Source organism: Prionailurus bengalensis, chromosome C2 (genome assembly GCF_016509475.1).
Source record: "Prionailurus bengalensis isolate Pbe53 chromosome C2, Fcat_Pben_1.1_paternal_pri, whole genome shotgun sequence".
In the NCBI taxonomy this organism is placed as follows: Eukaryota; Metazoa; Chordata; class Mammalia; order Carnivora; family Felidae; genus Prionailurus; species Prionailurus bengalensis.
The window spans coordinates 71,473,005-71,490,130 of record NC_057350.1 but is presented as its reverse complement, the minus strand read 5'-3'; the positions used below and the strand labels follow the sequence as shown (position 1 = coordinate 71,490,130).

Genomic DNA, 17,126 nt, shown 5'->3' with positions numbered 1-17,126 from the left:
ATTCCTACTGGTTGTGCACAAATGTCATTTCTCCACATCCTCACCAACACTTGTTATTTTCTTTTTCTTTCTTCTTAGTAATGGCCGTCATAATAGGTGTGAAGTGGTATCTCACTGTGGTTTTTAACTTTTTAAAAATTGTAATACTGGAATTTGAACCCAAATACTTCTGACTCCAAAGTCTATGTTTTTACATTATTATCATGTTGCTTCTAATTCACATGTCATTTTGAGGCTTCTACTTTTGGCTGTGATAGAATAACAGGATCTGATTTTTTTTTTTAATTTTTTAATGTTTATTTATTTTTGAGAGAGAGAGAGATGGAGCACGAGTGCAAGGGGCAGAGAGAGAGGGAGACACAGACCTGAAACAGGCTCTAGGCTCTGAACTGTCAGCACAGAGCCCAATGTGGGACTTGAACTCACAAACCGCAAGATCATGGCTTGAGTCAAAGTCTGACGCTCAACCAATTGAAGCACCCAGGCGCCCCTAACAGGAGCTGAACTTACTTTCCTATCTTAAACAACTTGAAAATGGTATATAATTTATGAAAGAATGATTTTCAGACATTTTAAAGAATGGAAGCACTGAGTGAAAATGTGATTGTTTAATAGAGATGGCAGTTTGGGCTATGTTTATTTGGAAGTGACATTAGGTAATCCAAATAAGAGTGGCATGTAGGAAGTTGGAGATCATAAAACAGGCCAAAGCTGAGTATGAAAACTTAGAAGGGAATCATCCCTACTTAAGTGAGAAGGGCACTTCTCCAAGGTTTCCATCTTTTATTAAGAAAAAAAAAGCAAAGTCAAGGTAATTTTTTCATGTTATATTTTTCATTTCAGGTTTTTAAAAATTGTTTGAAGGCTTATACATTCAAATGACATGGATTATTAATTTTTAAAATTGTTATGTCACTTTGCTTTTAGCACTATTCTTTGTTCTCTTTCTTAAAAGCAAGATAGGTTAACTTTCTCCCCCAACATCCAACAACTGTCATTCTTGTTTTTTTTTTTTAATTTTTTTTAATGTTTATTTATTTTTGAGAGAGAGAAAGAGAGAGAGGGAGACACAGCACAAGCAGGGGAGGGGCAGAGAGAGAGGGAGACATAGAATCTGAAGCAGGCTCCAGGCTCTGAGCTGTTATCTCAGAGCCCGATGTGGGGCTTAAACTCACAGACTACAGGATCATGACCTGAGCTGAAATTGGACACTTAACTAACTGAGCCACCCATGCACCCCATCAACAACTCATTCTTTTTTTTTTTTTTTTTTTTCATCGTTTATTTATTTTTGGGACAGAGAGAGACAGAGCATGAACGGGGGAGGGGCAGAGAGAGAGGGAGACACAGAATCGGAAACAGGCTCCAGGCTCCGAGCCGTCAGCCCAGAGCCCGATGCGGGGCTCGATCTCACGGACCGCGAGATCGTGACCTGGCTGAAGTCGGACGCTTAACCGACTGCGCCACCCAGGCGCCCCTAACTCATTCTTGTAATATTGAATAATACTGAGAAACCCTCAGAAGTGGAACAGAGTAAGAAAGCTCCAAAACATACACAAATATATCAAAGTTAGTATATTTTCAAGATGGCATTTCAGGTCAGTGGCAACTTGAGACCATGGGAAGAAGTGACAGGTGTTTATCATTGCATAAAGGCCCACCAAAAAGATCCATTGGCCACTGGTTGCACATGGCTGCCTTTCCTTACAAAAATTTCTCTAAAGTTTATTTTTGTCGTTACAAGATAGACTTCCAAGTCAATATTTTTAGATTAAAGTTGTATTTTGATGATACTTCATTTTACGTTGTTGGTTATTTCAAAGATAAGTCATTTCCCCAAATTGACAATTTTTACTGCAAAAAAGTAAATAATTATTTGACAATTTTAACAGTATTTTCTTTTAACAACTTAGCTGAATTTTTCTGCATGTCAGGGTTCATGCTAAATCTTGTTTCCCTGTTACATTTAATCTTTGTTTCTACATTTTCTTTATTGGTTTAGTTTATTGGTTAGGCCAACTTGCTCAGAATGCCTCCATCAAGAGTCAATTACCTCCTGGGAAATATAGGTTTGTTAAATTTTCTCACTATGTAGATTGCCTCTCTATCTCCAAACTAAACATCTTGTAAAATTTCTCCCCATAGAAGGGATAAAGGAGGAACATTTAGATTAAACTATGTATGATGAAAGATAGCCCAAATTGCTCTATTATGCCAGTGGGCCAATAGCATCATCTTGGTATGAAAAAGATCAGGGGTAGTGGGTAGGTCAGTCATTTAAGCATCCAACTTTTGATTTTGGCTCAGGTCATGATCTCATGGTTGTGAGATCAAGTCCCTCATTGGGTGTGGAGGCTGCTTAAGATTCTCTTTTTCCCTCTCTCTCTCTGTCCTTCCCCCACTTGCATTTTCTCTCTTAATCTCTCAAAAAAAAAAAAAAGTAAAATAAAAAATGATCAGTTATTGGCTTATTTAACTATCTTTTTTTAAGTTTATTTACTTATTTTGAGAGAGAACAAGCAGGGAAGGGGTAGAGAGAGAAGGAGAGAGAGAATCCCAAGTAGGCTCCATGCCGTCAGTGTAGAGTCTGTTGTGGGGCTTGATTTCATGAACCATGACATTGTGACCTCAAAGTCAAGAGTTGTGCATTTAACCGACTGAGCCACCCAGGTGTCCCTCATTTTTTTTATTGAGTTATAATTGACATGTAACATTACATTAGTTTCAGGTATACAACGATGATTTGATATATCTGTATATATTGTGAAATGATCACCACAATAAGTCTAGCTAACCTCGTCACCATGCATTGTTACAAAACTTTTTTGTGTGTGATGAGAACTTTTAAGATCTACTCTCAGCAACTTTCAAGTATGCAATATAGTGTTATTGACTATAATCACCATGCTGTTCAGTTATTGGCTATTTCTATCATTTCACCAGTCCCTCCTCACCATTATTTTCTGTGTATCTAGGTGGGTGCCTCCCATATTGTAAATTTGTGGTAGTGCTTTTGAGATAAATTGTTCACAGCAAACTTGAGATTTCCAAACATTCTACTCTGAATTTGCTTTGACCTCTTTTGAGAGAAGAGACCAGTATTTTCCTTGGTTATTTGAAATGAATTGTACTCACTGTTTAGAACAGTGAAAAGAGATTTCTTTTTCCTTCCTTCCTTCCTTTCATTTTTGTTTGTTCTTTTTGTTTAACAGCTTTATTGAAATATAATGCAAATTCCATACAATTTGAAGAGATTGCTTACATACTACCCCACTCCTGTTTATTTGATGAAATTTTTTGAGGTAGATTCATTTCTTAGTGCATTAGTGTTGCTATAACAAAATACTACAGAATGACTTATATACAGGGTGAGTTATAAACATTTCTCATAGTTCTGGAGGTTGGAAGTTCAAGATCAGAGTGCCAGCATTGTTGGGTGAGGACCCTTTTCCTATCATAGACTTCTTATATTCTCAGATGGCTGAAAAAGAGTCAAGGAAGAGCTCTTGGGTCTCTTATAAGGGCACTAATCTCATTCATGAGTCTTCTTAAGGCTCTGTTTCTTAATACTGCTACCTTAGGGGTTAAGATTTCAATTTAGAAGTTTGAGGGGACACATTCAGAAAATAGCAGATTCATATGTGCATTTTATGTTTTGTGCTTATGTTTTAGAAATTGAAGATAATGTCAGTGACTATCTTGTGTTAATTCAAATAATTTCTTCAAATATTTTGGAAAATAAAGATAACCCCATTAAAAATGGGCAAAGTGTGATGAGCAGTTCACTAAATAGAACTGGATGGTCCATAAACACATGAAAAAGTGTTTAATTCTTCTAGTAATTAAAGAAATGGAAACGTAAAAGCTCTCAAAAATACTAATTTTTAAAATCAAAATACGTGAACATTATTTTAGTTTAGTTTTTAGGTTTGTTTATTTTAGACAGAGAGAGAGTGCGAGTGAGCGAGCACACAGGCAGGGGAGGGGCAGAGAAAGAGAGGGAGACACAGAATCTGAAGCAGGCTTCAGGCTCTAAACTGTCAGTGCAGAGCCCAACGCAGGGTTCAAACTCACTAACCATGAGATCATGACCTGAACCGAAGTCGGACACTTAACCAACTGAGTCACCCAGGCGCCCCATGAACATAATTTTAAAAATTAGAAGCATGCTAAAAGATGAACAAGAGAAACAATAGCTCTTTGCTTTTCCATCTCCCATCTCAGGCAACCACTTTCAACTTTTGCTTGCTTCTGAGCAGTTTTTCTTTCCTTGAATAGAGGGCTGATTCATTTTCTCCCAGTTTGATATGGTTGATATGGTTGCCTGTTGCTTAAGACAGTATCTTCTAGGACCTTGAACTGGATCAAATTGTCTAGTGTTAATGGAATACAGTAACCGGTAGAATGCCAAACTGCTCTGAACACAAACATTAATTTTTTTAATTAAAACTTTTTAGATTAAAAAAAAAAAGAACTATTGTATTACTTAAATTGGAATCTGAATTAATATATTTCCTAAAGTAGTTAATCTGGAACCAAATCAGAACATCAAATTCTTTTCCAAAGTGTATCAGTATTTCATCATTTAGTTTCGAGTTCCTTATGCTTCTGCATCTCCAGTTGCAGCTTTTACATTTTTAAACAGGATAAGTAGTCTTAAGTTGTGACCTATTTCATGATACACCCACAAAATCTTTCTACCCTGACATTATTCTCATTGTGTATTTCACTGATTAAATCTTAAATCAGATTCATTTTCTTACCCAGCCTTTAGTTATCCTCAGAGTTCATATTTTGATTTTTTTGCAGTGAATTTTTTTTAAATGTTTCTTTATTTTTGAGAGAAAGAGGGAGAGGGAAAAGGAGACAGAGGATTTGAAGCAGGCTCCGCGTTGACAGCAGAGAGCCGAATTCGGGGCTTGAACTCACAAACTGTGAGATTATGATCTGAGCCAAAGTCAGATGCTTAACCAGCTGAGCCACCCAAGTGCCTCTCCAGTGAATTTTAAATAAAAATTCTCACTACCATTTGTCTTTGGGCAGTGTACCTTCCCCATTAATGAATTCTGGAGTGAAATCTTCCTCTGAAAGGGTACTCTATCTTTTGTTTCCTTTTGCATAATCTGGTATGCCTCTTCCCTATTAAATGCCTCTCCCTCCGTTGAAGGTTTTATACCTTCATTCATTCATTCATTCATTCATTCATTCATTTTATTATTAAAAATTTTTTAATGTTTATTTTAGAGAGAGAGAGAGTGCGAGGGGGAGGGCAGAAAGAGAGGGAGACATGGAATCTAAAACAGGCTCCAGGCTCCTAACTGTCAGCACAGAGCCCAATGTGGGGCTTGAACCATGAATCCTGAGATCATGACCAGAGCCAAAGTCGGATGTTTAACCCTATTGAGCCACCCAGGTGCCCCAATTTTATATCATGTATTAAACTCATTCAATTTTTCAGTAAGCTTATTGCTAGGAAATTCAACTAAGTGTTTCCAAGTGCTTCTTGAACTGCTTTTGAATTTTATTTTTTTAATAGCAAAAACTCCAAAGCGTAGTGATTGAAACTTATTTTGCTTTAGTTTGACAAGGAGAATTTTTAAAAATTATGACTTTTTTTTTTCATTACAGGTTTTTTGTTTTAAACAATGAAGCTGGGTTATTGGAGTACTTTGTGAATGAACAGTCTAGAAATCAAAAACCCAGAGGTACTTTGCAGCTTGCAGGAGCTGTAATATCACCTAGTGATGAGGACTCTCACACTTTCACTGTAAATGCTGCCAGTGGGGAACAGTATAAACTCAGAGGTATGATCGAGATATGAGAGTTAATAGTGTGATTTTCTTCTTCCCTTGAGAAGTTGATGTACTTCCCTGCTTTCATTTGGGTTTTGGAAACAGAAACCACTCTCATCAATGATGTAGGTAGAATATCCGAAATCTTAGAATTGCTACAAGAATTTGTGAAATCTCTTTTAATAAATAACTTTTTTCAAGTGGCACAATGAACAAGTGTGTTTACGATTGGCTCCTGTAAAATATTTGTGTGCGTAAAACCCTGATTACTGAAAAATCTAAAAACAGGCTTCTCTAAATGATATATTTTTTTAAGTTTATTTATTTATTTTGACAGAGAGAGAGAGCATGAGCACAACAGGGGCAGAGAGAGAGAGGGAGAGAGAGGATTCCAAGCAGGCTCTGCACTGTCACTGCAGAGCCCAATATGGGGCTCGAACTCACTCACAAACCATGAGATCATGACCTGAGCTGAAGTCAGATGCATAACTGACTGAGCCACCCAGGCACCCCTCTAAATGATATTTTTTTATGTCTTCCATGGATTATATTTAACCCCTTTCTTGACTTAGTTTGCATGCCCTCTTTGAGGTTTTTAGTAACTAATACACAAAAGTTGGGATTTATTAAAATGTTCATATTTTAAAAATATAACTTTTGTTTAGATAAATTTAATTTGTGTTTTTATTTAATTCAATGGTAATGCTAACTGAGCATGCTGCAAAAGATACAAAAATATCTAGTATATATCAGATGCTTAATAAAAGTTATTTTTTTTAAATCAGAGCATATTTTTATGAGAAACTTAAGACATGTCAAATCTCATCCATGTCTAGTTGCATGTAATTTATTCTCCTTCTGAAATATCCACATCACATCCAGCTACTGTGTTACCTACCAAAGTTGATGCTTGGGCCTTTTTCTTCCCTCACTGCTATGTTTGCTCTAGGGAGAGTAAGGCCAATCCCTGATTTTAAATGATCTGTTCTTCATGCTGTAGACAATTATTCCAAAAATAAATACAAAAGTGAATAACTTTTAGATTCTTTTTATCAGCCACAGATGCTAAAGAGCGACAACATTGGGTTAGCAGACTTCAGATATGTACACAACATCACACTGAAGCTATTGGAAAGGTATGTGGATTTCATATATGATATTAATGCATAAAAATGGGGAAAAGAATATTCTATTGTATTTTTTTATGTCTTTAAATTGTGGGACTATTCACATACCATAAAATTTACCCTTTGAATTTTTTTTAATGTTTATTTATGTTGAGAGAGAGAGACAGCATGTACATGTGAGTGGGGGAGGAGCAGAGAGAGAAGGAGACACAGAATCTGAAGCAGGCTCTGTGCTGACAGCATAGAGCCCGATGTGGGGCTCGAACTCACGAACCATGAGATCATGACCTGAGCCAAAGTCAGATGCTTAACCGACTGAGCCACCCAGGCACCCCTACAGTTTGCCCTTTAATGTGTGCAATTCCATTGGTCTTAATATATTCACAAGATTGTGCAACCATCGCAACTGTCTAGTTCCCATCACCCTCCAAAAACTCATATCCATGAGCAGTTACTCCCTATTCTCCCCTTTCCAAGCCCCTGGCAAACACTATTTTCTGTTTCTATGGATTTGTCCATTCTGGGCCTTTTATACAAACAGAATCATACAATATGTGGTTTTTTGTGTCTGGCTTCTTATATTTTGCTTAATTTTTTTTAGAGTTAGAAAGCAAATTTTATTGGGCACTCAGGTGGCTCAGGTGGTTAAGCAGCCACCTCTTGGTTTCAGCTCAGGTCATGGTCTCATGGTTCATGAGTTTGAGTCCCATGTTGAGCTCCAGGCTGACAGTGGGGTGTCTGCTTGGGATTCTCTCTCTCCCTCTGCCCCTCCCCCGATTGCTTTCTCTGTCTCTCAAAAATAAGTACATTTTAAAAGTTTTTAAATTTTTTTTTTTTTAATTTTTTTTTTCAACGTTTATTTATTTTTGGGACAGAGAGAGACAGAGCATGAACGGGGGAGGGGCAGAGAGAGAGGGAGACACAGAATCAGAAACAGGTTCCAGGCTCTGAGCCATCAGCCCAGAGCCTGACGCGGGGCTCGAACTCACGGACCGCGAGATCGTGACCTGGCTGAAGTCGGACGCTTAACCGACTGCGCCACCCAGGCGCCCCTTAAATTTTTTAAAAAAAGAAAGCAAATTTTATTGTATGTTCAGTTTTACTTTTTTTTTTTTAAATGTTTATTTACTTAGAGAGAAAAAGAGCACAAGTGGGGTAGAGGCAGAAAGAGAGGGAGAGAGACTCCCAAGCAGGCTCCATGCTTAGCACAGAGCTCGATGTGGGGCTTGATCTCTCACAACCATAAGATCATGACCTGAGCCAAAATCAAGAGTTGGATGCTCAACCAACTGAGCCACCCAGGCATCCCCAGTTCTATTTGTTCTTTGGTCTTTTATGTACATGTAATGTTTTCAAGGTTCATTCATGTTATTGCATGTATCATATTTTATTCATTTTTATGGCCAAATAATATTCCAATTATGAATACACCACAGGATGTTTATCCACTCATCAGCTGGGGGGCATTTGGGTTGTTTCCATTTTGTGGTCATTATGAATAACATTTGTGTATAGGTTTTTGTGAGAACTCATGATTTCAGTGAGATGTATATTTAGCAGTGGAATTACTGGGTCATGTGGTGGTACTCTGTTTAACTTTCTGAGGAGCCACCAAACTTTTTCAGAGTGACTGAACCATTTCACATTCTCACCAGCAATGTATGAAGGTTTCAGTTTTTCCACATCCTCACCAATACTTGTTATTGCCCCCCCCTTCTTTTTTTTTATTGTAATAGGCATCTTGGTATATGTGAAGTAGAATCTCACTATGGTTTTGATTTCATTTCCCTAATGACTAGTAATGTTGAACATCTTTCCATGTGTTTATTGATCATTCGTATATCTTCTTTGGAATGTTTTTTATTTTTTAAGATGGACAGGATGGTCTCAGTACTTGAAATCCGAGGTTAGAGATCTCTAAAAAGTAACATCTAGGCAGCATAGTTAAAGGATTCCATACCTGGGTAATAGCTTGACTTAAAAAAGATTTTTTTCCCCAGGGTTTTTTTTTTTCCCATAAATAAATTTTAAAAAGTTGTTTGTGATTTAGGCCTACTGCCCAGTCTTCAGGAAATTCATCACAAGAGCTTTACTCGTACTACAAGATTGCAATCATTGGCAGTGATCAGAAAGTACTAGCTTATTCCAAAGACACTTGCATGCTATATTAGAAAATGTATTATATTGAATATTGCTGAGTACATTTTGCTTCAATCAGTGTGTTTACAAATCTGAAATTAGAAGTTTCTTGTTCTATATTTGTAAAATATGAAAAAATATTCTTGACAATACAAACCTGGAATTAATTTTCTAAGTAAATTATAAGTTTACTTTTGGATGTGTCAGATGTTTAAACTTTGGGTGTTTTAAATTTTATCGTTTTCAGAAATGTTCTTATAGTCAATTCTGGTTAATTTGACTTTTAAAACTATTCATGTGTAAGCCTAAAGTGTGTGTGTGTGTGTGTGTGTGTGTGTGTGTGTGTGTGTGTATAATAGGTGAGGGTTAGCCTAAAGTTTTTGAAAATGAATGGTTTTGTTTTGTCTAATAGAATAATCCTCCTCTGAAATCACGGAGCTTCTCACTTGCATCTAGTGGTAATTCTCCTATATCCCAGAGGAGACCAAGTCAAAATGCCATTTCTTTTTTTAATGTTGGACATTCCAAACTACAATCAGTGAACAAAAGAGCTCACTTACCTCCAGACCATCTTGTGGAAGTCAGAGAAGTAAGTATGAATTGAAGTCCAAGTAAAAATGCACAAAATAATCTAACTTGCTTGGTTTTATCACGAAAGAAATTGAATCCTGTTTGTGTTTTCTGGGGCACTCAAATGTTTTCTGTCTACTATGCTGAGACAATTTTTAAGTCATGAAGATTCCCTGGTTATATAGGTGATGCCCTGCGTTTCTTTACCATTTCCTGGGTACACTCTTATTTTGCAGTCTATCTTTCATTTCTCAAGTAGAAGTATAGACTCCTTTGATGTAACATGATCAAAATGGTTTTTTTTTTTTTAAACTTTTTTTAACGTTTATTTATTTTTGAGACAGAGAGAGACAGAGCATGAACAGGGGAGGAGCAGAGAGAGAGGGAGACACAGAATCTGAAACAGGCTCTAGGCTCTGAGCTGTCAGCACAGAGCCCGACGCGGGGCTCGAACTCACGGACCGTGAGATCATGACCTGAGCTGAAGTCGGACGCCCAACCGACCAAGCCACCCAGGCGCCCCTCAAAATGGATTTTAAGTCTATTGTGAAGACTATATGGCCAAACAAGTGACTTAAAAAAAAAAGATATATGTAGACAATTCCAAACATACACGATAATAGAATAGTTAAATCCTTGATGTTGCCTTGCCTCACTATTTCCCCCTTCAAATTGAGTACCAAATAATTCTAGTTAGTAAAAGATATAGTTGTTAGGTTCTAAATATTCCTGACTTAAATTTAGTAGAGCTTTTAGATATCTGTGTAGTGAGTGGCCTCACACAAGTACGTGATTTGGAAAGTAGAGGAATATTTTAATAGCCTTTTAAAATAATTATGGCTATTCTTTGGTACTGCATGAAAACTTGACAGTAGTAGTTTCTTAAATGTTCGATGCAGTGTGGAATCAAATATATATCCTTGAACTTTTCATATTCTGTTACATGAAAATCTATCGGATTGTCTTGCACTTTGAATGTATCTTTAATCTCTGTACGATTTTGTACATCATGCATTAGTCATTTGGAAAATACTGTCTTACAGAGTTATGCAGGTCTTGCAAATGTTAATCTGTCTTATCATACAGTATCAAAAATTCCTATTCATTAGCATCCTCACTGATCTCATTAGAAAAGGCTTTCAATATTGGGAAGTTGCCAAGCTTCTGGTAACAGATAAAGGTTTTCCAAAATTCTTTTCATTTTAAATCTCAGATTTTAAAATTGGCAGTAAATACTGTTGGTTTTTCTTGAAGTAACAGGTTTATTTTATTTAATTTTTAGGAAATGTCTACCACATATCTCCAAGTGTGAATATCTATAAGTTCTAATAGTCATTCTGTAAAGAAAAAACATTCCCGTGTTTGTCCCATGCTATACAATAACACTCTACACTTACGTACTCTGGTCACCGAATGTATGGAGTTCCCTGCCCCCCCGCTGCCCCACCAAGCAATTCTCTAATCTTTGTGGACACCAGCTATGTGTTCTAGAATTTAATTCTATTTCAACACTATAAATAACTCAAGAACAGACAGATATAAGGGATGTGTAGAGCCAGATATGAGGGAAATGTCGTGGAAGCTCCACCCTCCTAGTACCTCCAAGTGTTCACCAAACAGAAGCTCTCTGAGCTTCCTCCATTTGGGTTTTTTATGGAGGCTTCATTAGGTAGGCATGATCAACTGAATCATTGGCTGTTGGTGATTAATTCATCCTCCAGCCCCTCCCCTCCCTCAAGGTTGGGTGGTGGGGCTGAACATATATATACATATCTATATATCGGTTGGTTACATATATGAGTGTAATTGTTCGATCATAAGTTATAATTATTTAACTCTCTCTATATTTTTTTAAGTTTATTTATTCTGAGAGAGAGAAGGCAAGAGAGAATCCCAAGCATTCTCCACGCTGTCAGTACAGAGCCCATGTGGGGCTCGATCTCACGAACCATGACATTATGACCTGAGCCGAAATCAAGAGTCAGACACTTAACCAGCTGAGCCGCCCAGGTACCCCTAACTCTGTATATTTAACTCTAGTAAATATTGCCAAACATTGGCCATAGTGGTTGCACTTATTCATAAGTTTGGATTACTGGAAGTTAGTCCTAAAATTTATATACAAAACATACACAAAGCACACATATATATGCATGTATAAATGTGTACATTTGGATATCTTCATATCCACAGTTTTCACTTAAAACCCCTTTTTTCCGATAAGAATGAATGTTTGAGCCATTACTGTGACATATGTTTTCAGGGGCTATTTCATGTATGGCACACTGGATTTCTTTGGTAGGATATTTGCATCTCTCTTTAACTAGCCCTCTGATGAACTGTATTAAAAGTCATCTGGGGGGTGCTTGGGTGGCTCAGTTGGTTAAGCATCTGACTCTTGATCTCAGCTCAAGTCATGATCTCATGGTTTGTGAGTTCAAGCCCCACATCGGGCTTTACACTGATGGCGCAGAGCTTGCTTGGGATTCTGTCTCTCTTTCTCTCTCTGCCCCTCCCCTACTCATTCCCTCCCTTCCTCTCCTCCCCCCCACCAAAATGAATAAATAAAAAAAAATCATCTGAAACAGAGCCTCTGAAAGCTGAGTCTCTCCACATTTCAATGTGAATTAAGATAGTGTCCAAAAGATAGGCTATCTGAGAGACTTCTGCTCACAATTAAGTAATTAAGCATAGTATATTCAATAAAGTAATTAAGCATAATAAATTCAGTTTTCATTTAAAAATATTGGGTTGTTTATCAAGAATTGTTATTCTCTTAGCTCTGTTAGGAAAAGTGTACAGAGCTCTTGATCAAAGCAGAGTGTATTAAACTCTTTTAACCTGAAAAGTATATGTATATACAGCACTTGCTCCACAGTCAGGCTAATGGGACCAGAAAGTTAGATTAAGAGAAAAGGAAGCAGGGAAACCATCATGTTTTCAAAGTATGTTCAGATTGAGCCTAACTAGGGGTGCTGAGAAGAAAGAGCTTAAGAGCCCAGACTGGGAACTAATTTTACTTTGTAATGATGTATTTAATGATGCTATTGAAGATGATCCAGAATATTTTTTTGATGGCTTGTACAAATGTATACTGTTAATAAAAGGTTTGTCAAGGCTTTTGAGCTTTGTTGCTTCCAAAGAAAAAGTGTGGCTGCCAAAGGTCCTCATCTTTTGCACAGTTGCACTATTAAGTGCTCACTAATTGAGAATAGCCAAATTTGAAATAGATTTCTAAGCCTAATATGTGCCAAAAATGGCTCAGAAACTGAATATGGTAATTAAAATGGAAATTGTATGTATATGTGATACACAGAAATCATGAGTGGGACACACAGAACTATTGTTTCCCTTAGATGATGTCTCATGCTGAAGGACAACAAAGAGACTTAATTAGGCGAATTGAATGCCTTCCTGCTTCTGGCCATCTTAGTTCCTTGGACCAGGATCTCTTAATGCTCAAAGCTACTTCCATGGCGACTATGAACTGCTTAAACGACTGCTTTCATATTCTGCAGTTACAGCACGCATCACATCAGAAGGGCTCACTGTCTTCAGGTAAGTTGTAGATTAAAAGTAGGGCTTCACATTAAGGGCTTACACATGGAAAGATTGCATTTGTTCTAATTCCTAACAAGTCTTAACTAAAAAAAGAAAGAAAGGAAACCAGGGAGCCTCTTCTTGGTTTTTATATTTATTTATTTATTTATTTATTTATTTATTTATTTAAGTTTATTTATTTATTTTGAGAGCAAGTGGGGAAGAGCAGCAAGAGAGGGAGAGAGAGAATCCCAAGCAGGCTCCGCGCTGTGACCTCATGAAATGTGAGATCATGACCTGAGCTGAGACTGAGTCAGACGTGTAACCAGGCGTGTAACTGAGCCACCCAGGTGCCCAAGGAGCCTCTTGGTTTTTACTTATCACCTTAATGTTAAAGAAAGTCTTCTTATTGTGTCCTTTTTCATATCTAAATTGATTTTAGGCCTAATGTTTAGTATAGTTGAATATCACTTTGGAGACCTCAACTCCCCATGTTGAAAATTGAACTCAAAACCCACATCTCCTATATTTCTGTTAATATTGGTGGCATCATTATTCATCCAGTTGACTTTAGTAGAAATATTGGGACCATTTCTTAACTTTTTGTTTAGTCCATAGTTCATTATATCCATATTGAGATATAGATATTAAAGTCTATCAGTTACTTTTTAGTTTGAAAAGAAGGTGTACATCTAGCATTTTAGAGCACTTATTTGTTGGAATTAATCTACTGGGGAAAATAATGTTACTGTGTGGGAGGACAAAAAATGAGGTTTTCTGTTAAATGAGATGAATAAAATCACATTTTTCTTTATTGAGATATAATTGGCATATAACATTGTGTAGGTTTAAAGTACACAGCATGTTGATTTTATACATATACATATTGCAGCGTGATTACCACTGAAGCCTACACCTCAATCATATCACATAATTAATACTTTTTTTGTGGTGAGAACATTTAGGATCTTGTCACTTAGCAACTTTGAAGTATGTAATACTGTATTTTGACTATAATCACTATGGTGTGTATTATATCTCCAGAATTTATTCATCTTCTAGTTGCAAGTTTGTACCCTTTTAACAACATCTCCCCAACTCCTCCATCTGCATCACACTGTTTTAATAAATAGTAGTAACTTAGTGGTTCACAATTTATTGTTCTCTTACCCAATTAACCCCTTTGTGAAAGAAAGATATTTTAGAAAGATAATGAGTCTCTGCCCAGGAAAAAGTTTCCATAGTCAGGTCTTGATGTGGGTATAATACAGCCTCCATTCTCAAATGTATGCCCACCTAAATCAATATTTCAAGCTAACAAACTATGTTCAATGTCAATTGTAGGTATAGGTCAGGGCAGTATTATACAGGCCAATAAGCTATGTTTGTTTCCCTTAAGGAACTCATAGTTCACTTGGGGATGAACATGTAAATACTTACCTGTGATATGGAAAGTGTTGCTTATAATAGAAACAAGATGCTTGGGGAGAATATATAAATGGACCAATACTTCTGACAGAAAAAGGTCTGGGAAATGCCTAGAAAAGCTAAAAAAACAATTAGCTTAGGGGGGGTGGGGAGAGACTGGAGGGTGTTCCAAAGAGATAAGATACCTAAGTTGTGAGTTGTGAAAATGCACTGGGGCCTTGGAAGAATTGTAAGAAGTCCAATGAAAATTTTCTCCTATAGTAGAGCAACAGACACTCATTGTAAAAAATTTTAGGAACTATTATACAATTGAAAAAAGAAACAAATCCTGCATTAACCTACCAACCAGAAACTCCCACTGTTAATATTAGTGCATACCCCACCAAGTTTTCTTTCCTTCTTAGTTTTTGTTTTACCCCATCTTTATTAGAAAAAATATATTTTTATCTTACACTTTTCACTTAATATCAAGTATATTTTCCAATTTATGTTATGCTTTTGGTAAATATAATTTTTATTGGCTGCATTATGTTCCTTTCAAGGGATAGATCTTTGGTTTACTTAACTGTTCTGTGTTGAACATGGGATGAGTTACCTTGAGCTATGAAATTTGGTTTAATTCTAGTGTTGGTAATAATAATTTGTTAGGGAAATGAAAGTTTATTTCCAATTGATGGTATGTAATTTTTGCAAAGCACATCAAGTAGCACACTGCTAGATACTAGATGCTTAATCCTTGATTAATTAAATACTATATAATTTTTTTAATTCTTAGAAATTTCATTTGTGTAGTTTAATACATAATTATATTTTTAAATGATTGCTTCATGATTAGTGAAACATGTACAATATAAATTTGCATTTTTTTTAAGTTTATTTATTTTGAGAGACAGAGAGAGTGAGTGGGGAAGGGGCAGAGAGAGAAGGTGAGAGAATTCCAAGCAGGCTGTATGCTGACACAGCACAGAGCCAGCTGCAGGGCTTGAACCCATGAACCGTAAGAACATGACCTGAGCTGAAATCGAGAGTTGGGATGCTCAACTGACTGAGCCTCCCAGACGCCCCTAAATTTGCATTTTTAATTAACAAATGAAACAGACTAAACTTTACAGAAATATTTAAAAGTTGTTCTCATTACTATGTTTTGGAGCATGGATTTGTGGATATGTGGTGGAATTGATTAACTAGTATTGGTATTTCTTACCGTAAATGGTCATGTTTTTCAAATTAGGTCTGTAGAAATTTATTCTTTAGTCACTTGAGAATAAAAATATAACCGTGGAAAGAAAAACTGAATTACCTTTTCACTCAAATTTTGAGATAACACAAGAAATCAAATCTAAGCTTAAATTAGTGTTTAGTCCCATAAGGATCATTGATTTAGGGGGGGATCCTGAGACCGGATGATTGGTTTTATAAAGAGTATTGTGGTTTCCAATCAGTTGAGCAATCTGTTATTTTTTTTAATCTTTAATATATATATTTTTTATTAAAAATTTTTTTTTATGTTTATTTGTTTTTGAGACAGAGACAGAGCATGAGTGGGGTAGGGGAAGAGAGAGAGGGAGACACAGAATCTTTAGCAGGCTTCAGGCTCTAAGCTCAGCACAGATCCTGATGCCGGGCTCAAACCCATGAACCATGAGATCATGACCTGAGCTGAAGTCAGACACTTAACTGACTCAGCCACCCAGGCGCCCCTTTAATATATATTGTTCTAAATTTTTTTTATTTTGAGAGAGAGGGACAGAGAGAGAGAGAGAGCATGGGGGAGGGGCAGAGAGAGGAGGAGAGAGAGAATCCCAAGCAGGCTGTGCACTCTCAGCAAGGAGCCCAATGTATCAGGGCTTAAACTCATGAACCATGGGATCATGACCTCAGGCACCTCTGGTTGAGCAGTCTCTTAAAACAGATCTCTTATATTTAGTGTTTGTGTGCATTTTATCTTTATAAGTAATGACATCTAGATATTGATATTTAGAATAAACATTTCAGGGGTGCCTGGGTGGCTCAGTCAGTTAAGCGTCAAACTCTTGATTTCAGCTCAGGTCATGATCTCTCGGTTCGTGGGTTCAAGCCCCGCATCAGGCTCTGCACTGAGTGGAGCCTGCTTAGGATTCTCTCCCTCTCTCTGCTCCTCCCCTGCTCACACTTCCTCTCTGTCTGTCTCTCTCTCTCAAAATAAATAAATAAACATTTTTTAAAAAGAATGAACATTTTAACATAGGAACAAAATGTTTTCATTTCTTTGGGATTTTTAAACTGGCCCCTAGAACTTACCCAGGGCATTCCCCCAATCATGAATACCCACCCCCAGTGCCAAATGAGACAACTGAGTGGCAAGGCAGGATGCTCTAGTAGCCTAGTAGGTACTTCATAATTTATCCCTGTACTGAAGTCTGGCATTTCAAGTAAATTCCCTCATGTTTGTAATTTCTGCTGTGGTAGTCTGAGCATCCCTTACTGTAGGACTCTAATAATCAAGCTTCTGTGAAACCTAGATCAGCCTCTGAAATCAAATGGAACATTT

The 17,126-nt window shown here is 36.9% G+C and overlaps 1 protein-coding gene across 1 annotated transcript in view; it reads left to right on the top strand.

The window, feature by feature from the left end:
• OSBPL11 (oxysterol binding protein like 11) overlaps positions 1-17,126 on the top strand; it is an 86,174-nt gene that overhangs the window by 25,364 nt on the left and 43,684 nt on the right. The window contains exons 3-6 of the mRNA XM_043594400.1: positions 5,629-5,804; positions 6,849-6,928; positions 9,471-9,647; positions 12,985-13,186. Of these exons, the coding sequence (XP_043450335.1) occupies positions 5,629-5,804; positions 6,849-6,928; positions 9,471-9,647; positions 12,985-13,186 (635 nt within the window). The remainder of the gene's footprint in view (positions 1-5,628; positions 5,805-6,848; positions 6,929-9,470; positions 9,648-12,984; positions 13,187-17,126) is intronic.